This window comes from Falco punctatus, assembly GCF_963210335.1.
Source record: "Falco punctatus genome assembly, chromosome: 9".
NCBI classification, from domain to species: domain Eukaryota; kingdom Metazoa; phylum Chordata; class Aves; order Falconiformes; family Falconidae; genus Falco; species Falco punctatus.
In genome coordinates, this window is record NC_137589.1 from 47783723 (window position 1) to 47804626 (window position 20904).

Sequence of the window (20904 nt, forward strand, 5' to 3'; positions counted from 1 at the left end):
CCTTTCGGGCTGAGGGTTAGTGGTGTCTGGGGCTGAACTTCCTTCATTTTCCCTGCTTTTACCACGAAGCCTGGCCCTGCCCAGCAAGAACTTCAGCTCCCTGACAAGGGGAAATGAGACGGAAGGAGAGGCCGGGAACCCCTGCTTTTCCTCTGTGTTGTGAGGTTATAATATAGACACCAGTCAGAGAAATACTGGCATGAAAGAAACATAAATGGAAATGTGTGCATCGGAGGTGATCAGGAAAAAACAATGACCATTAACAGAAGGGCCTGTGCACTCCCATCAGTCAAGCTCAGGAGGTGTGAGCTCCCATCCAGCTTGGAGAACCACACTGGTAAGGCTCAGGACCAACCATGCAGCAGAAGACACTGTGCCCCAGCAAGAGGAGGATGCAGCAGACACTATTGCTCCTCCTGCCAGCCTGCGGGGAAGGCAAGCACAGTGAAGGAAAACCCCAAACAACTGTTGACTCTGAGAGGACAGAGAACTGTCTCATTTATCATCTGCCAGTGAAAACCCCAGAGACACGTTTTACAGCTGGCATCCCTTGTCCTCTACATCATATACTGGGAGTCCTGGGCAGACAAGGTGGGAACACAACAGGCCTGAGAGCTGACAACTGAAATCTCTGAGAGGATGCGAATGGGTGAGTGAAAAAGCAACTTAAGCAGTTGTGTAAATAAACCCTTCTGCAAGACCTGGCACTAAATTTTGGTACTCAGCAGGCTCCACCTGCCCCACACAATTCCTTCTCTCATCTGCTTCTCCAAAGACCCCCAGCCCTTTGTCACTCCCTGTGCAAATAGTTCCCTGCATCTTCACTGGGGAGGAGGAGGTACATTACCAGCGGACATAGAAGAACAGGGAAGAGTGCTGTTTCGTGATATACACATTCAGAGCCACATGACTGGTTTTGTAATAAATGTTATTTCTAGATCAGGTTCGTAGTCCAACAGGAAAAAGAAAGCATCGAAGCAGCTGCTTTAAGACTACTGCTTTTAGTGCTGGCATTGAATTCACAGTCTGCCGTGCCTAACTATTCAGTTAACATGCATCATTCAAGCCTTTAAATTTGGAATCCACCTCACTAGATTTCCAGAACAAACGGAGTATTTGGCATTTTTCTAAGCATTTCATGATTAAAAAAACTAAGCAAGCAAACAGTTCTGGTAGATATGAACACTGCATAAACAAGGGAAGGAACAACTTAACAGAAGCCTGAAGCATGCATTAATCTTTAGTATTTATTTTCCTATCACAGGAAACTACTGATTCATGTAGCTTAAGGATACATTAAAAACCTCAGCAGCCTTCACATGGGTGCCAAGAGAGCAACATGGGGTGGAATAGTAAGGAATTAAGTGTATCTACTTCTGACCTTTGCTGGGTTCAGCACTAAACCCCCAAGAGAGGACAATCTCTGCTTTGTGAAAAATTACTAACTTCCCCTACTGATTGTTCTATAAATAGAGCCCAGTTCAGAAAGTGCCTGTCAATGGGAAGCCAAGCAAACGTTGCATTACAGTGAGCGGTCATTACCTACATAACTGTGAAAGGCTGACTCAGATCTAAATCACTCAAATCTACTTAAAAATAAAACACACACACCACCCACAGTTAAACTCCTTCCCCTCAGTAAACTGAGTTGAAAAGCTTGGAAAAAAAATAAGATTGCAGGCAAGAACACAGTCTTCCATTTTCTGATGCAAAAATATATCCCATAGCATCAGACCCCTTCAGGAATTATCCTGTGCTGAGTTCCACACCCCCTTGTACATCTGAAGCGTGGGCTTCCAGCCACGCCCTCAGTGACACTGTCTCAGTGTCCTGCAGCTGTGGTGACAACACCCATGACACGTAAGGACAAAGACAACAAGCATATTTTCCTCATGGACGAGACACAGACACATAGAAATCACAGTAACATCTTTATTATAAAAATGCTTAAGTGTCCAAAAGCTTCTGGAGTACTATAGGACCTCTCTTTGTTTCAGGTACTTTTTAAATTTCATAATGCATACCAGAATTATTTTGTTACACAGAGATTTTATTCTTTTTTTAAGTTCTCTCAACATTTTTTCTATGTTCCAGTTTAAAATGTGAGCTGTCATAGAAAAAACCCCAACAGACAAGGCATTCAGCATTCTAATTCAGCTTCTCCTTGAAAACAACCTCTAAAAACCATGTCAGCAGCGCAGTGTACACATGATTAAGGCACATGGGAACCAAAGTTTCAAAAGAGAAAGCATTTTAGGAAGAGCAAAAGAAACATCCTTTCTTTATAGCACAGTGCAATTTAAAACAAGCATGTGCCTGAATCGACAAGCAATACTCACAAAGATACAACACAATTTGTTCTCCAATATAAAACTTGACTGACAGGAATGGAATGACCCATAGAAACACCATGTGAAAAGAATTACAGAATTGGATGTCAAGGACAAATGCTTAATTTATACTAAAAAAGGGAATTCCTGGCTGCACGTGCAAACTGAGGTAATCAAAACTGTCATTAGCTGGTTTGCATGTGCAAAAGGTTCATTGCTGATGTGCACACAGATACACTCTGCCATCGACATTTAGATGCTTGCTTTGGAAAAGAAGAACCGAAGTACACACTGTATTTACTCCCAAAGACATTTTTATACTTCCCCAATATTCTGAACACAGCTTCACCTCAGGAATTACAGAAAGCCACAGAAGTTATTAAAAAGATTTATGCTTAATAAAATAACATCAGCAATTCCTCAGTAGAAGCACATGCATGCAATAACACTCCAGATGAGGCATCTTCCTCACCACCTTCCTTAACACCTGATTTAGGGGAAAAGTACAGAGTGCTCCTCAGGCAAAGGCCACCCAGCAGTGCACCTGAAGCATCCTCATTAAGGGTGAGATGACTTTGGTGTGTTCAGTGCCTACAGCAGGCAGGTGCCCGAATGGCACGAGCTTGCCCAGGGCAATGTCCAAAGGCTGAACAAGAACCATCATTTGTAGATCACAGCCACCCTGGGATCCCTTGGCCAGGGCTGAGGTCACATGCTACATATGTTCTGACAATTAACGTCCTTAATTAGCTAACACCTATCTTTACATTATGGTAATGTATTTAAAAGGAAGGCATCTAAAGAATTATTTCATAGGTGAAAGAGTGCTGGAAAACTGCTAGCCAGAAACTGTAGAAGCAGAGGCTGGTGTTTCACCGTGTACACCAGTTATGCTGGGATTAAGTCTTTTTGCTTGTTGTTTTGGTTAAGCATTAAATTCTACCATCAGGATTTGTTCCTCTTATTAACATTCAGGTACTTTTTAAGAGAGTCCCCTTTGAGGGTATATTGCATACATTAAACAGAAAAATGAAAAGTATATAAATGATTGTTATAGATAGGAAGAGCAGAGGGTTGTGAAAAAAATTTCTCATCGCCTTTTTCTTTTTTTTTTTTAATTAAAAAACCCAGGTCACTGGAGCTCTAAAGAGCAACCAGTCTAAGCTGCATATGTTTATGGTTATGTTTTCTTGGAATGGCACCAGCGTTCCTAGACATACTAACTAGTCTGTTCTGCTCTGGAGTCCAAACTTCAAGCAATGCTTACACACAGCAGCATCCCTACCTGCAGCAGACTCCTCTGCGTGATCTGGTTAGAGGACGCAATTGCTGAATTGAATCTTCTAACCAGCACAGGATTAGGGAAAAGACGGATCTCTGGAGAGAAAGACCCCAGTACACAAAGTCATTCTGTAATTTTCAGGATGGGACCTCAAACTGATTATTCAGCTGTGTACACAATTTTTAAAAAACAACAAAAAAACCAAAACAACAACAAAAAAAACCACCCCAAGCAGCACAAACGAGATACCTAACAAGGCACTGAAGAGATTTAATCTTGAATGCAAAGCTGGTTTATTACACCCTGACTGGCTCTTTTACATACATGTATGCGCAGCAAATAAGAAATATAAAATCAGTTTGGTACCTGGAAGGTATTAATCTTCATTCACATCCAAGTCTACAGAACAGACTGAGGTAAAAGGCATAGCCTTCAAAGTTACCAAACAGAACTGGTGAGCACACACATGTGTGTAAACACAACTGCTGCAAGGATCTGGCATCAATCCAATACTGCAAAGCAATTTTTTTTTTTAATATAATGCGCTTCATAGCTGACAATTTCAGTGACATCAGTTCTTATAATGGATCTGACAGACAGGTATCTGATTTGAGGGGGAAAGGCCTCCCTCCTCTTCAAGAATTTCCTAGTATTGCTGCTTTGTTTTCATCAAGTACAAAGGGAGAAGGGAAGTCTTTGTTCTTCATGTACGCCTCCAGACCCTGAGAACATGTGAAAACAGTACCGTTAGCCTGTAAATGGATCTGGCTGGTTACCTGCACTATTTTTAAGTCTATGTAATGTCCTCAAAGAACAACTGACAACCCAAAGTTAAAAGGTCACGGGAAGAACAGACAACAGCAACACCCTCCCTGGTGACAGAGATGGAAAGTATTTCAGCCCCACGCCTGGGGTTCATGAAGGAGAGGCACTGAAGAACCATAAAACAACAGATCTCAGAAACAAGCTTCCTGAGGAGGGGCAGACATGGGAAGGTGTGTCCTTAACTCACATTAGAATAATCCTAGCAAAGAAAAATCAACTTAAATCGTGTTGCTTTCATTTTGTTCTTACAACACATCGATTGCGATGAGTTTGCCACCTGCACACAAAAACCTAGTGAAGATGTAAAGTACAGTGATCCCATGAATTGTATAATTTGAATATTCTGCACTTTTCATTCAGAAGGTCTCAAAGTACTTGGGAGTCTTCATGAAACTGTGCAGACTTGTTGCAAATCTCATTTTACAGATGGCTAAAACTGAGATCAAACCAAGTGCTGAAGAGTAAACCACAGTGGAACCATGAATATAACCACGAGCCCAAGTCCTAGTTCCCTTGATCTTACAACGTCTCAGCAAGCCCAGGCTAAATACATCCCCCGTGTCTGGAAGGAAACCTGCATACATGCACACTCTTAAAAATACCTCCCATAGATAGTTATTCTCACCTCTCCAAAGTAAGACACTAATGGAGAAATCTCGCACACGGCCGGAGGATCTTCAGTTCCTGAGAGACTAGAGAACACAGGATTAACTTCTTGCTATGCTTAGAAAACAGTGCATCTTCTTCGAAAGATCATCAAGAACAGGATATCCAGAAGGATAAGACATTTGTTATACTCACATGCACCAGACATCATTCAAACACAAACTGTGAAAATACAAGGTCCCAAATGTTTCTCATCAAAACAAAACCATTGCTTTTATAGAGTGCTTTTCAGGTAAAATGAACAGCTTGTGGGTTTATTAAACTGTGAGTTGATGAAGTAATAGCCCCATGGAGTAAAAACAGCTTCCTATTCAGTGTGATGCAGGAAATATCTGAATTGGTCATTGTTGTAACAGCTGATCCTTAAGCCCACCCGAGAATCTTGCTGGGCTTTAAACATGAGACTACATTCAAAAAAGCTGGTGAGGACTAAAAATTACAATTCCTTGGGCTGGCTAAATCCAGAATGATGGAAGAGGTTGCCATTGCCCGATGAACTCCTATAGCAAGAGTCAACTCATGACCCCGAGTGCAGGAATCTCTAGCAGCAATAAAGCCCAGAGCACTGTGCATTACCACCTAGAGCACTCACAACCACTACCGGAGCAGGAGGTGTAACAGACATCACCCTGCATGTTCAGAAAAGACCTAAAATCATGCCAAGTCACCCTGTGATCAAAGTAATGCCCAGTTTTGTAAACAACCATACCGTTAGCCAGCCAGCATGGTTGGGTGGCCACAGGCAGAGAAGCTGCAGAGGTGGTCACAGAGGTTTGTACCTGAGTTTCTCTGGTGTCCTGCAACCATTTTCATCCAGAAATCTGGCCCCAGCCTTGAGAGCCCAACGGTAATGCTGGGCCAGGAGGGCTTGCCGAGCAGTGGTAGGAGTGTCTTTGTCAGCTGTGTCTGCGTTTTTCAGTGGTGAGAACTCCTCTTCTCTCAAAACTTCAAATGCCACAAAATTCCTACCGAAAACAACGATAATGAAAAACAAAGCTAGTCATCAGCCCTGCTGATGCAACAACAACTTTCATGGGGAAAGGCTCATACATATTTTAGGGACCAGCGATGTATGCAGCCTGGGGCAGTCAAGCTAAGGAAAGCCCACCTCCCACGTGAAGAGCAAAGATGTACCAGGGCTGTACAATGGAAAAACACAAGAAGCCCAGTCTCCTTGGGAACATAACAGCAGCCTCACGACCCTCCAAAAGCTGCACACAGGTGAGAAGCAAAGCCACAGTTCTGCAGAGGTCCCACAGAAACCTCTCCAGACACTGGGAGGCTCCTGGACAAAAAGTCTCAGCTAAGAGCATGGCAGGAGGGAGAGAGCAGTGATGCTTGAAGCTCTGAAGCTCAGACACAGCACCGAGCTGTGCGGCTCACTTCACAGCACAGCACCCCTGCTCCAAGAAATGGCCACTCCACTTGGGAGTCTGTAGGCAAGGTCAACTGAGGACACCAGTTCCCAGGGATGAATAAGCAATACGGGAGGATTCACAGTTGAAAGCTAAGTACAGCTGTTTACCAGAAATGAGAATGCAAATTAAAACATCCCACAGCAGCATCTGTGCATTTCTGCATTTCACATGTGAAGAGCAGCTGCCAAGCTGGTTTTGCCGTATTATTAAAAAAACACAAGGAATCACTACTTGCAAATGAGTCCTTTCAAAGCTCAGAACGTTGAATATTCAGCATGATACTTCTTTACTGAATGCATGTCAGGTAACAAGTACCAGTTCAAACCTTGGGCTCTCTATCCTAAAGTGAATCCTCTCAAAAAAAAATAATACTATCCCCAAAACAAAGATAATTCAGTTTGCCTGAGGTGTCTTTTTGCCATTTATTTAAGCCTAGAACAAAATCTTTACTGCTGAATTCCAGACCTTGAAAAATAGGTTTTATAAGAACATTTATGCTAAATTCCTAAATTATTAAAAGCTGTATTCCCTAAACACAAAGTAAGTACCCCGACTGTGCTAACACCGTGGCACAGCGCACTCGGCTATGTTTCAGAGCTTGGCAAGTCAACACTGACAGTTCCCACAGCAACAGTAACTTGGCCCCACAGTGCTCAAGCAACCTGTTTTCCAAGAACAAAGAGTGTAAGCTGAGCCCTGGCATAACACACACCAAGAACATAACCAGAGCAGCAATTGCCAGGGAAGCCACAATCCTCAAAGACCCAATTTTTGCGAATCTGAATACTCCAACATGGGCTTGTATTAAATGCTGGCTTTGAGTTTGATTTCCTTTTTTTCTTTCTTTCTTTCTTTCTTTCACAGGACTGGCAGACGCCAGGCCAGCCAACACATCCTTGGAAGAAGGAACAGTTCCGGGAGCATGGTCAGAGCAAGCCGGGCTATGCCAAGCACCCTGTGACTGCACCTCTTGGAGCCTGCAGCGTTACTGTTGCGCTGGAGCTTGGTGGAAATCCAGCATCCTTCCTAACAAGCCACCCACAAACCACACGCTCCCTGGCAAGGCCTGTTACAACCTACAGTCATTCAAACAAAACATTGAGAAAGGGAGGGAAAAAATAAAATCATGTCTGCCACTAACTTAGAGAACTGGAACACATCAAACACAAACTTCTCCAGCTTTATCCCGTTCGGTTTTAGCGGTTTTACCAGATTTCCCTCCTCGTCAATGTAGGGCACCTTCTTTATGGCTACATGATGCTTCAGCTGTGGTTCATATTTCCTGCAAAAGGAGAAGAAACAAGTTCATTTCCTTCCTGCCCACTTAGAACGAAGTAATACATTTCTGGGAAGCAGATGGCTTATTACTGCTCTGGGTCATCTCTCAGCTGTTGTGGGTGTTGCTCTCTCCAAACTGATCCAAGTCACATCCAGGAAAAACACTTCACGGAGCAGAGCAGCCCTGCACCAGTGCGACATGACAGGGTAAAGCAAGAGGAGACCAAGAACCTAGCGTAGAGCTGAAACTGCAGGCAAAGATTAAAAAAAAGGTAACCCAATTGTTACCTGACAGGGATGACAGCAGAGCAAAGCAGGTCCCTCACACAAGGGTGGATCAAGCTCTTCAGGAAGGTCATACAGCTGCTCACTGAATGCCCAGCATCACATCCCCACCTCCCAACACCAAAGCGCAGGCTCCTTCCCCCGCTTCATCCTCTCCCCTAACCTCTGTTGCCCCAACGGATGCCATGGGTGGCACCTCCATTGAAAATCCTCAGCACAGGGCTGCATCACGGCCAGCACTGCAGCCCGCATGGCTGTTCACCTTTGCAGGCCCAGGGGGTCATGCACTGGTGTATCTTGGTCAATCTAGCTACAGCAAAGCAGGCAACCTCTTCATTAGGTAAGGCCTGAGGAGCACGCTGGGGCTCTCAGAAGGGGAACATCACTGCTTTGGACTGTTTGGAGGAGAGCAGAAGTGAAGAGCAGAGCAGGAGGTACCCATAACTGCAATTCCAGGGTGGCAAACGGGAAGACCCACTGTTGGAGGTATTTCTGGGCTGCACAGCTGCCTAGCAGGTCTGCTGGGACTTACTGGGCCACTGCCTCCAGGAACTCGACTGTGAAGAAATGGTTGCAGATATTGCCAGTGCTGTACATCAGTCCCCCCTCGGGGCTTTGCTGCTGTGCAGTCTCCAGGCTGATCTCACTGTATTCCACCACCTGGTAGACCCCATCCACACAGCACAGCACCCCAACAGGCTCCGTGGGGTAGGCTTTCTCCACTACCTGCAGCCACAGGACAGAGGGCTATGACAAGGATGAAGAAAATCCCAGCACTATTCCAACCAGCTCCCACATACAAACGATCCTACAGGACTATTGCACGCTGAACCTGCAGCACCTTCAGAGCACGGGCAGGGCAGTGCTGAGTGTGCAGGGTATCCCAGAGGCACATTCTGTCCAACAGCTGGACATCAAACTCTGTATTCACACGCTTAATTGCACAGTTGCTCAGAAGACAAACCAGTTTAAAAAAAATCAGCACACGGGGGCACTTCTCTTGTCAAGGACTGGGACCTGGCATTAAATGAAAAACGTCTGCAGGTATTAGCCTTCAGCTCCCCATTTGCATGAACAGTGTTAATGATTAAAGTAATATATACCTGCTGCCTAATGGGGACAAAAACCAGGCTGGTTTGGCTTTCCCCATCTTCCACAGTGGGATATAAGGAATGCCTCCATTGGACTTAAAGGTACATTTATAAAACGCATTACAACCCAGTCCAATGTGGCTTCTAGATGGCCCAAGTGCCTTTGTAGAAAGGGCAGGGCACAAAGAGGAAGCAATTCCAGTCTGTAGTTTCCTGTGCAGTCACAGTCCCTGCTTTAATTGAAGTTAATTTTCCACAGTACTCCAGGAAGAGCAGAGGAGGACACCCGCAGGTAGGAGCTCTGAATGCAACGCAGGCAGCAAGCAGCTCCTCTAAATCTGCTTGAAGTGAGCCGCTGTTCAAAGGTCTGAACACCTCAGCTCATTCAAGCCAGCAGCTTCCAAGTGTAATCAGACTTTAACTCCCCAGGGGAAAACAGCCCGGCATTAGCTCCGCTTCACCTTTGCACCACAATCTGCCCCTTTGGAAACGCAGAAGCCTATGAAGACTGGATCTGCCATTTTCACGAGGATATTGTCCACACAGTATACATGGACATACTGGATTCCACGCTGCTTCATGTCATCCAAGATCTTATTATCCACCAAAGCACGGTATAAGCCACCATTGCCATCTATAACGCAAGAGAAAAGAGAAAGCACTGGTTAATTAGTGACTTTATGGAGTTTTTGCAACTAACAGTGTAAGTTGAAAGTCCTGAACAAACTTTCTTGAACAGCAGAGCAGCGGATGCTTTCTAGCCAAGACTCACTGCTACCAGGTTTTATTTCCAGCTCTGCCACAGTTCAGACAAGCCTGTTGCCCTCCACACCCCAGCTCCCTCACCAGCAGCATGGGACTGCGGGGACCAGCCTCACAGAGAAGAGTTACAAAACTTTATGAAGCCTTGTAAGATCTGTGGAGGGAAAACACTAAAGGGCAAAACATGATGCAGAGGGTGGGAAAAGCCTGTTATTTCCTCTCCTCAGTGCAGAGCGAGAGCGTATTTAAAACTCAGCTTGGAGAAAAAGACAAAAATAAGTCTGATTCTGGGGACTTAATAATCTGCAGGGGGAAGATTCTGTTTATCTTCCCCCTGCAACTTCCCAATGACTTTTTAAAGGCTTGAACTGCAGATGCACAAAAGACAGTTGCATTTTTGTTCATCACAGATCACCCTTCCACAGTTCCTCTTCTTGACACCCCTGTCACCTCCTCTGACACCCCTGTCAGCTCGGGAATACCACTCTGTAGCCACAAAACCACATCACTGCAAGACAGCCCCAACCCAGCTACCTTCACCGAGCCATTTACCATCTCCAGAGTAAGAGGAGAACCCTACTAGGTGAGACATGGCAATCACTTTAGAAAGAGTTAACCCGCTTGCTGCTTTTTTACCCATTTCCAGCTATCAGCCTCAAACGGGAGCCCAGCTCCCAGCACCTTCTTCCCAGGAGGCAACACCCCAGGGACCCCACGCACAGCCCTGCCGATGCACGCTGTTCCTAACCTGCCACTGCACCGCTCCTAATCCTGCCAATGCTCCCAGACTTTGATAAAAAACGTGCTGTGGGCAAATCTCCAGCAAGAACTACACAGCAATTGCTACACTCTTGATTACCAGCCTGAACATTTAACTGAATCCTCCCACGCTAATCAGAATCATTAACACTGACCTCCAAAGCCTGCTCCATGTGCCAAGGCTGGCTGATGGCTAGTAGCAATTATCAACACATATTACATCACTGCATGAGTAACGTTAAGAATGAACGGCGGGGTACCTGGAGCCATAGCAATTTTTCCCTTCTCCTCCAAGATGGCCTTCCCATCAAAGGTGACAGCGGGCAGCATCCGTTGCTCAAACATGACCACGTTGGACCTATCCAGGTTGAAGTAGTTGTGTTCTACAAAGAACTCCTCTGTCGGTGCCAGCGTGAACTCACTGGTCATGATGTACCTGGGTAGGAACAGGTGCTGAGTAATGAGTGAGAAAAGCACAAGCCAAAGAGAAAACTACAAACGGAACACAAAAGGAAGGAAACTCAAGAATGTTAAATGAGAGACGCTACAGGATCCTGCGGTTTGCAACCAGAGCAGGATTGCTCTCCTCCAGAACTCATCCCGCAGGAGGACTGCACAGGGTCTTCTGCACAACCCCACCCTCAGGCTTAGCTTCAGCCAGGACAGAAATGCTAAATGTGAACTGCATATCCGAATGAGCTGGAAAACAAGGCAAAGGATGGTACAATAGCCTCATTCAGCCTAGATTCAAACTGATGTTAAGTGTCTAAAGAAAGACTGACCAGCACGAGGTGCTGAGAATGAGCTGCAAATCCACAGCAGCTCAGTTGGCCAGTGCCTCTTCTGTGCCAAGGCAAACAGCAGCATTTTCAAATACTGGCTGCATGATCTGTTTTTCCCTTAAGTTTCTCTATTTCCTCATCTCCTTCCACCTCCACATTGCTGCTGTCTCCCCCTCCATTACCCTCCTTCTTCAACAGCAGCTACGAGCCATCTTCATCATCTACTTGTCAAGCCATCTTCATCATCTACCTGTCAAGCATTTCAACAATTACTAGAATAGGTATACAGGGTCCTTTGCCAGCACACATGGGGAATCAATCCCTTGCAGAGCCTGGACCACACACACACACACACAATTTACACTTTTGCAGCACAGCATGGCCTGGCCTCTGCTGTACTGTAGCAGCCAACTGCCTCCTCAGTCCAGGGACTGAAACTGTAAATGTAATCAGATGTTTCATCCTGCAAATAACCTGTCCTGGCTTCCAGTAGCACCAGGGATGGTGCATTTGCAATTCAGGTCATGCATGCATGGCTTCAGAAAGAAACACCATTTGTAAAACAATGTGCTTCTCTGAATGCCTCGGGCACCTGCCCTTTCACTCTTCCTAAACCCCAGCTCAGGCCAGACTGATTTCATGAAGGTACCTCTTCATAATCCAACAAAGAGCACTTAGCAGAAAACACTGCCAGAAGCGTGCTGCAGCACCTCCCTCTCTCTATCTCCCCCACCACATCCCATAGGGTATTCATATTTTGCAACTTGCACAGAGCTCGTCTCTTTTGAAGGCTTTTGAAGGCTATGAGCAGCCAGGAGAGATGGCAGCCAGCTATACACAGCAACAGCAGGAGGTGGCCTGAACACGGAGCATGACAAGCATTTACTACTGTGAGGGAAGGTGGTTTTTTGCTGTGGCAGAAACTGCAGGCAAGGGGAGGCAGAGGGTCTTGGAAGGCGAGTTCTAGGCGATCTCTCCCTCCACGCAAGAACCTGAGAAAGCACAGCACAAATATGAAATCTCTTGCGAAGCATCTGAAGCAGGCACTGTAAAGGTGCTGTTTAGTGTTGTCAGGGACTGTGCTTGAAAAGGCAGCATGGTACAGCAGTTAGGGTAGAGGTCAGTGATTCAAGGGCAGTGCTCGGTCCCTCAGGTCTGCAGACACGGACCCACCACTTCCCATTCCCGTGCACCCTCCTCTAGCTGCTGGCATTGCAAATCCTGCAGACAAAAGTCTCCCTTTGTATAGCACCCAGCAAACCACTTCTAGAAGACAGCATAGGCAAGACCACAATGCAAAGACCCCTGCACAGCAGGTCTCTGGCTCCAGGTCACCTACCAGGGGATGGCACACTTGCAGTGGTGTCTCTGGCCAGCGAGCTGCTCCACTTTGCGGATTCTTTCTGCTTGGATCTGATACAAGGTCTTGCCACTGGGCAACCCTACGTTGTACATGCCCTTGGGATAGCTCACTCCCAGGCGAGTTCCTTGTCCGCCAGCCAGGAGCAGCACTGCCACCTTGTTCTGCGCGATCTGATGCAAGCCTGAATGGGAGAAAGAGGAACATAAGAATCACAAAAGCAATCGACACCCTGTGCTCTTCTCCTGAGCCTTTCTGCTGAGCTCAGGCAACAGCCAGCAGCTGCCAGTTCAATGCCCACTGCTGGCAGTTCAGAGAGAAATGCGATGCTGTGCACAATATGAAAAAATTCATTTCACATCTTTGACGTGGCAGTTTCATCCCCTAAAGCAGCAGATGGCATAACAACAGGCAATAGCCACGGGTTGCAACTTAGGAGGTTCAAAATCGACATTAGGATTAAAACTCTACTAGAAAGGTGGTGCAGCACTGGAAAAGCCATCCAGAGAGGTGGGGGATGTCCCCTAAGGTTTTCAAGGCTTACTTTGATAAAGCCATAGCTGACCTGACCGAGGGCTGGGTATGGTCCTGTTCCAAATAGGGGTTGGACTAGAAACCTCCAGAGGTCCCTGTCACCAACATTTCTACATCTCAAAGAACTGAAGTGTTGTCATCTTCAGTAAAGGACTAGCATATCTGGAATCTGCCTTATCAGCTATCCGTACCTGTGCTCCAACTTCTGTTCTGCTGCAGTCAGGACACAGCCAAGCCTGCAGAAACCACAGCTCCCACAACCTAATTAAAAACAGTACCATCTCTCCCAAAAAAACCAGAAAAATCCAAAACTTGGGGAAGAACCAGACCACATAATAAACACCCAGCCCATTCACAGCCTTTGTTCCCTGTCTTCTCTCAAGCCAGCATCACAGTAATGACTGACAACCATGAGAAAGGTTCTTCCTTAGGGAACACTTTGTGACTGACAACCATGAGAAAGGTTTTTCCTTAGGGAACACTTTGCGTTCCTCCAGGAATGCAGCAAGCCCTGGGACTGCCCAGGTCAGCAGCTACACCTCTGCTGCTCCACGTTATACTACCAGAGCCTTTTGCAACCTAATGCCAGAAGTCTACCAGACATTGCTGCACCTGCCACTGCTCCCTGTGGTCCAGGACACTCCGTGCTTCACCCCAACATCCAAGGAGATAACACCCCCCCAATTTTAACCACACCTGGGACTAAAAAATACCTGCTTGGACTGGAAGACATAGAGACCAAAGATACTGAATTAGAAGAAAAATTGGTTTTATGTTCATCTTTAAATAATTGGCTGTTTAAAGGAGCAAAATCAACCTGGCTTGGGTTTAATTCTGTTCAAAAATCTAACTTTCAGCAATAAAAAGAGACACAAGTCATTTGTCTCAGTGCAGTTATACTACTGATCTGCCCAGGCTTACAAGTTTCAGTCCCACCACAGCAGTAACAACATTCTGCCTAAACATACCCCTTCCGAAAAGGCTCACGATGCCCACTCAGGCACACAGAAGGAAGCGGTTATGCAGCCCTGCCATCGCTTCACTGCAGAGTGAGCCTCTGAGTCCACAGGACCACAGAAGCACTGGTTAGAAGCCACCTCTGGAGACCTGTAGTCTACCCTCCCACTCCAAGTGGGATTAGGAGAGCTCTTTAGAGGGCAACCTGTGCTGCAGGTGGAAGTCTGCAGATTTCAGAGTTTCAGGACGTCCTTGGATAGATGGGGAAGCTTGAATGGGTTTAAACATAAAATTTAAAAGGGACAAACAATAGCACTGGGTGAGCTGTATGGTGATGCAAATAAAATAAGCATAATTTCATGCAACAAAACACAAGCAATTAACGGCTCCTTCACATCTTTACTGAACTTCCCATCACAAAAGTCTTAAAGCACAGAGCTGGGGGGTCTAAGGTGTTAGTTACACCGCAATTACTCACTCCAGTCCCTGGCACACAGTTTGCTGCCACGTGCTCAGCACAGTTTGACAGCATACAGCACCACTGCAGGAGAAGGGAAAGACACAACCAAAGGGCTCCAGGTCTCCCAGTGCCCCAGCTCAGGTGGTGGCTCTTCCCACACTGGGACGCAGTGCAGAGGCAGCAACAGGGAGGGAAGGGTGCGGACAAGACCTCTGCTTGCCACACAAGCCTGGCTTACCTCAGCCACACAGCACAGAGGAACACAGTCCTGAGGAAAACCTTCATTCCTACCAGCCTCCTCCCCCTTCCCTTCTCCCAACTCCACACACAGACCCAGAGATCAGCAAACTGACAGCCAGCTCAGCACCAGACCAGCCAGGGGTGCTCAGCTCCCAGCTAGCCCTTGAGCCCACATCCCCCCCAGGACCAGTCCCGCCATCACCTCTGCTTGTGCCTTGGAGCCACAGCCATAGGACCAAGCGGGAAGGGATCACGGGCCAGCAGAGTGGCCAGCAGCGATGACAAAATTACCAGTGGGGAGAGAAAAGTAAAATTATTGTGGTTAGAAACCAAAGCCAAACTCTTCAGCTCAGGGCACTGCTGTGGCAGCCTCCCCCTGTCCTGCGGCAGGGAGAGGACACTCACGGCTGCAGCTGAAGAAGTGAGTGTTACCATGAGCGGAGACATGGTTGCACAGATGCTGCCCACTCCCCCCGCTGCTTTATCCCAGGAAAAGGAATAACGACTGTCATGGTCCTGAGCTCAACCAGCGCAGGGAGCTGATTCACTGCTCTGCAAGGAAATGCCTCTCGCTTGGCCAGTCTATCCCTGAGCAGGCTTAATCCTGGCCTCTCCACAGTAACGATAAGCCTCTCGTAAAACAAGATAAACAGCGGTGTCTGAGCGAAGAAAAGCCCTTGGCCACTAACACTGTCAAGTGCACTCACCGTCATTCCCACAGCCAAGGGTGACACTGCACGAGTCACTCTCCAGTGATTCCCAACCACATTTAAAACCCACAGTGGATGGACACGAGCCCAGAGACCTGGCAATGGCAAAGGTTCTGAATGTCACCGTGCCACAGCCGCCCGAGGCTGAACTAGTACCATGAGACAGCACCGCAAGACCAGCATGTGCAGCTGTGCAGGGCCAGCAAGCCCAGTGAGCACAGGAACTAATAATCATAGAATGATTTAGGCTGGAAAAGTTCTTTAAGATCAAGTCCAACCCTTAACCCAGCACTGCCCAGCCCACCACTAAACCATGTCCCCAGGTACCACATCTACCAGTTTTTTTAAACACCTCCAGGGATGGTGATTCTACCACCTCTCTAGACAGCCTGTTCCAATGCTTGACAGCCCTTTCAGTGAAGAATTTTTTCCTAATATCTGATCTAAACCTCCCCTGGTGCAACTTGACGCTGTTTCCTCTTGTCCTGTCGCTTGTTACCTGGGGGAAGAGACCGACCCCCCCTGCCTACAGCCCCTGTCAGGGAGCTGCAGAGAGCCAGAAGGTCCCCCCTGAGCCCCCTCCCCTCCAGGCTGAACATCCCCAGTTCCCTCAGCTGCTCCCCATCAGACTTGTGCTCTACACCCTTCCCCAGCTCTGTTGCCTGTCTCTGGACACGCTCCAGCACCTCAAGGTCCCTCTTGAAGCAAGGGGCCCGAAACTGAACACAGGATTCGAGATGCAGCCTCACCAATGCTAAGTACAGAGGGACGATCACTGCCCTGGTCCTGCTGGCCACACTGTTTCGGATACAAGCCAGGATGCTGTTGGCCTTATACACATCACCATCCAGTTGCCTCCAGCTACTTGCTCCTCAGGATGCAAATATCTGGCTCATCCACAGCTGCACCAGTTGTGCCACAGCTACAAAACTACCAATACTCACAACTAAAGTTCCTAACAACTGACTCACCTTGATGCACATTCCTGCAGTAAAATATTAAAGTCCAACTTATTTCCTGCAACATATGAAATACAAACAGCTCAACCAAACAAAAAAGGGAAGATGTGCTGGCTGTTAAGATACCCACCAATGCTGCAGTAAGTCTAATTCTGCACAGAAAGGAAAAAACAAAAGCAGGTTTTGCAGGAAGAACAGATTGATCTTGCAAGAACAGACTGAATTTTTCTGCTGAACAAGCACATCAGCCCAATTACAACAGCAGTCAGCAAGAGAAAAATAAAGCAAAAAACCCAAAATCCTTAATTCTGCAGAGCAGTCAGATAACCAGAAGAGCTCATGAAAACCTCTGATGAAATGGGAGCTGGGAAATGCCGTGCAGGGGCACAGGGATGCTCCCAGGGACAAGGCCATATCTGCAGGGACACACATCACCCCAGCACTGCCCAGGTTCAGCAGCACAAAGTCTTGCTCCTGATTACCCTGCTGTGGGAAATAAAACCCAGGGCCGATTCCCACCTCCAGCATTAAACTGTCTGATAAAAACAAACCCCAGGGTACCAGAACCGCATCCCCCTCTCCTGGTAGAAACTAAGAAACACTGCCAGCAAGTCTGACGTGGCTCAGGCCATCTGGATTTCAGGGCCAGGTAACCTGTGCATGGTGCTGGAGATCCCAAACAGACCTTCTGGATCCCCGTAAGCACCGCTTCCAGAGAGCGAGGCCAGCCGCACGCAGCCTGCCGCCCCTTCCCTTCCCTCCCCTTCCCTGCTGCAGGCGGCAGCACAAGGCAGATACACCAGCTCCTCGCTGGCCTGCCAAGGTGGAAAACAAAGGATCCAACTTGGTAAACTTGTTAATTGAACTGCACAGCCCTGACCTAGACCCATCTACCTCTAGGATTCATAGGTTCACCTCCTCCTTGCTGCGATGCTCTCAAGCAAGAGGCAACCACAGTCCGGGCAAGTCCGTCCCCCCCCAGTTACACCTGGGTGGCTGCTACGGTGCTGGCTGGGTGCTGACACCCTCTGCTCAGCTGCAGACGTGAGCATGGCTGGTGGAAACCACAGCTGGACCAAGCTCACGTGGCCCTTGGGTCACCAGAGTTTCCTCTCGCTCCTTCCATCACTGCTCAGCCCCGTCAGCAGAGTCTGATGTGGCAGAAAAGCTCTGCACTGTGACCTCACCACTGCTGGTTTTGCTTTTATTTGGAAATTGTTACTCCCCTGCCCGCACCCCCCCACCTCTTTGCTGGCAGGTTTAGGTCAAGGCTGTGCGGACACTTGCCACAATTTATGCAAGTGTCTCTCTGACCACAGCTGGGTTTTTACTGGCTTCCTGTTTTTTATTAAGATTATTTTTCAACGGTGCTGTTATATTTTATAAAGAAGGAGGGGAAACAGATCTGAACCTTTGTAAATAAATAAAACGGAGTGTAAACTTAGGAAAAAGCGCAGGATGTCAGTGTAAGACGTGCTGTGGGAGGAGAACAGCACCACATCCAGCCACGGACCCCATCCTTCACACACCCACGGGGTGACCAGGGAATACCACCAGCATCTCCTGGGCTCCAAAAATACAGATGCTGGGTTTTTCTGGGCTTCTTCCACACTACCCATCCACTCTGCTGCCAGATCCCACCTCCCTCCTGCGCCACACGTGGCACAGCTGGGATGGGGCCCCTCGCCAGCCCAAGGCCTGCCCTCACATCTGGAAGCGATCTGAGGGATCACCCGGGCGCTCCCAGTTCGGCAGCAACACAAGCCCTCTGCCCCCACCCTCGCCAGGGACCTCACCCCCGCCGGCCACAGTACGGTGACAGCCAAGAGGGAAAACCCCATGTCCCTGCCACAGTATGGTGACAGCCAAGAGGGAAAATCCCATGTCCCAGCCACCGTATGGTGACTGACGTCCCAGCCACCGTATGGTGACAGCCAAGAGGGCAAGTTCAATGTCATGGCCCCAATGTGCTTGCACAGCCCCTGCCCGCCCCCCCCCACACACCTCTCCCACCCCACCTGCCCCTCCACCTCCCTGCCTGCTCCCCTTTCCTGCCAGGCCCCCAACTCCCTGCCTGCCCCCCCCCGCCTCCCCGCTGGCCGACACCAACCCCCCAGCAAAGCACGGTGCCGCCGCACGGGATGCCTGCGCCGCCCCCCCCCCGGGTTAAGCACAGCCCCCGTCTCCGCACCGGCAGGATGCCGCGGGGGGGCAGCCCGGCCCCGGCGCGCCCCGTCGGGTATAAGCCACCCCCGGGTGTTTTTTTAAGCCGCAATATTTTGGGCACCGAACAGCGGGAGGGCCGCGCTGGGCACCCCGCCCTGCGCCCCCCCTCCCCGCGGCCGCCCCCCGCGCTGAAGGAGGGGGCGCAGCAAGGCCCCCGGCCCAGCTCACCTTCCGCCTGCCAGCGCTCCAGCGCGGCGGCGCCGCTGCGGCGGGCGCTGCCCAGCAGCCGGGCGGGCAGCGGCTCCATCCGCCCGTCCAGGTGCTCCGGCGGGCCCCGGGCCCCGGCCGCCGCCGCCAGCCGGCAGTGCTCGCCCAGCCCCGGCGGCAGCGCTGCCAGCAGCGCCCGGCGCTGCTCGGGGCCCAGCTCGGGCCAGAAGCGCAGCAGGTGGCTCTGCCCGCACCGCGCCAGCCGTGCCCGCACCTCCTCGGGCGGCCCCATGGCGCAGCTGCCGCCGCCTCTGCCCGCCGGCACCGGGCGGCACCGGGCGGGGTCACGGCACGCCGGGCCCGCCTCCCGCAGCACCTCCCGCCGGGGCCACGTCCGCTTCCCCCCGGGCGGCTCTTTCCCCGGGCCCGCGCTGCCAGGGGGGCTGCCTGCGCCCCCCGCCCGGCCCCAAGGCCGAGGTCACAGCCCCGCCAGCGGGTGAGACGCGTTTGGCTGCGGGGGGGTGTCTGATGGGGACCCCGAGGCTGTTGGCGCTGGGACCTGTGTAGGTGGGGAAGCCGCACGCCCCGTCTTGCGCCCACATGTGCAAATGCATCGGAAAGCTCCCGGGGTTGTTGCAGCGGGCGGGCAGCTTGGGGGGTCCCACCGCACGCCGGCCGTGATGCCCACTGCAGGGTCAGACCCCCTGGCTCCAACACTGGGGAGATCCCACCTCATGCCAGCCTTGATGGCCGCTGCAGGGTCAGATCCCCTGGCTCCAACATCCAGCTCCTCACCAGAGACGCGACGCGGGCAGCGGTGAAGTGACAAGATGCGAAGACCCAAAGGCTGAGCCAGTCCCCAGGAGCCAGAAGGCGGGGGGGGGGGCAGCCAGCCCTGCGACCCATGCTGTGGTCACAGGCTGCCGAGAGCAGGGACAGTGCCATGTCCCATGCACCTGCCTGCGAGCCACTGGTATGTTCGGTTCCCTCGTGCCGCTGGCCAGCTTGGCACTGACTCCCCATCGCAGCCATCGGCTGCCCCTGTGGCTCCTGCCTGCTGTCGGGGCAGGAGGAGGTGAGGAGAGGGACAGACACAGCCACCTCCCTGCGTGTGACTGCAGTCAGGGGCACTGGACCCCCACAGATGTGACATCGGGTCAGGAGGAGTCCCTGATAGTTGTCCAAGCTTCTGTTTCACACTCCATTTCCTATTTAATGTGACTCGACATAGCCCCTGCTTGATGTTTCAAATACTCCTCACCCCGCTCCCGTTTACACAAAATCCCTCCCTGCTATGGATGAATTCCCTGCCTGCCTGGCATGGGAATGGGTGCAGGTCCTTTCACACACGTGGTGCCTGCACAACCATCGACCCTTGTTCATCAGAAAAGGCTCTGTCAGATCCGACTGACAAATCCAGCCCTGCCTTTTCCTGCAGGACCCGTTCAGCCCCTGCTGCCTGACCTTGAAGGAACTCCAGCACATAGCCATGGGATCTCATAACTATGGGATCTGTAGCTGTGGGATCTCAGTTATCATGCTGATGTTGGTGAATGTGATCCCACCCCCCAAATCCAGCCATCCACCAGAACAGGTTTGTCTTGCTGCACAGAGTCCCCTGGGGTTAATTCCACAACCCGTTGCACCCATGTGGGTAGGAATTTTCTTCTGTAAAGCAATAAAACCACTGGCAGGTTGGATCAGATATACCAGGCAGGACAACCTGAGAGAGCAGGAAGGAGGTGCGCTTGGGCCAAATGAAAAGCAAACATGCAAGTGGAACAGGAAAATCGTCATTAAAAAAGCTCCAGCACTGGGAAAACAGAGAGCAAG

The 20904-nt window shown here is 49.6% G+C and overlaps 1 protein-coding gene across 2 annotated transcripts; it reads right to left on the reverse strand.

Moving 5' to 3' along the window:
* Positions 1-1918: 1918 nt before the first annotated feature.
* Positions 1919-19428, reverse strand: UAP1L1 (UDP-N-acetylglucosamine pyrophosphorylase 1 like 1). Of its 2 annotated transcripts, none has more exons than XM_080402220.1 (9): positions 19093-19428; positions 12818-13022; positions 10957-11132; positions 9637-9809; positions 8617-8810; positions 7663-7803; positions 5883-6068; positions 5063-5129; positions 1919-4334 (listed from the first exon to the last, which is right to left on the reverse strand). In XM_080402220.1, exons 1-9 carry the CDS (start codon positions 19361-19363, stop codon positions 4248-4250), a joined length of 1500 nt encoding a protein of 499 aa, XP_080258346.1. In that variant the 5' UTR covers positions 19364-19428; the 3' UTR covers positions 1919-4247. The 2 variants fall into 2 exon arrangements, with proteins under 2 accessions (XP_080258346.1, XP_080258347.1); XM_080402221.1 differs by lacking the exon at positions 19093-19428 and adding an exon at positions 17593-17620.
* Between the last annotated feature and the right edge of the window lie 1476 nt (positions 19429-20904).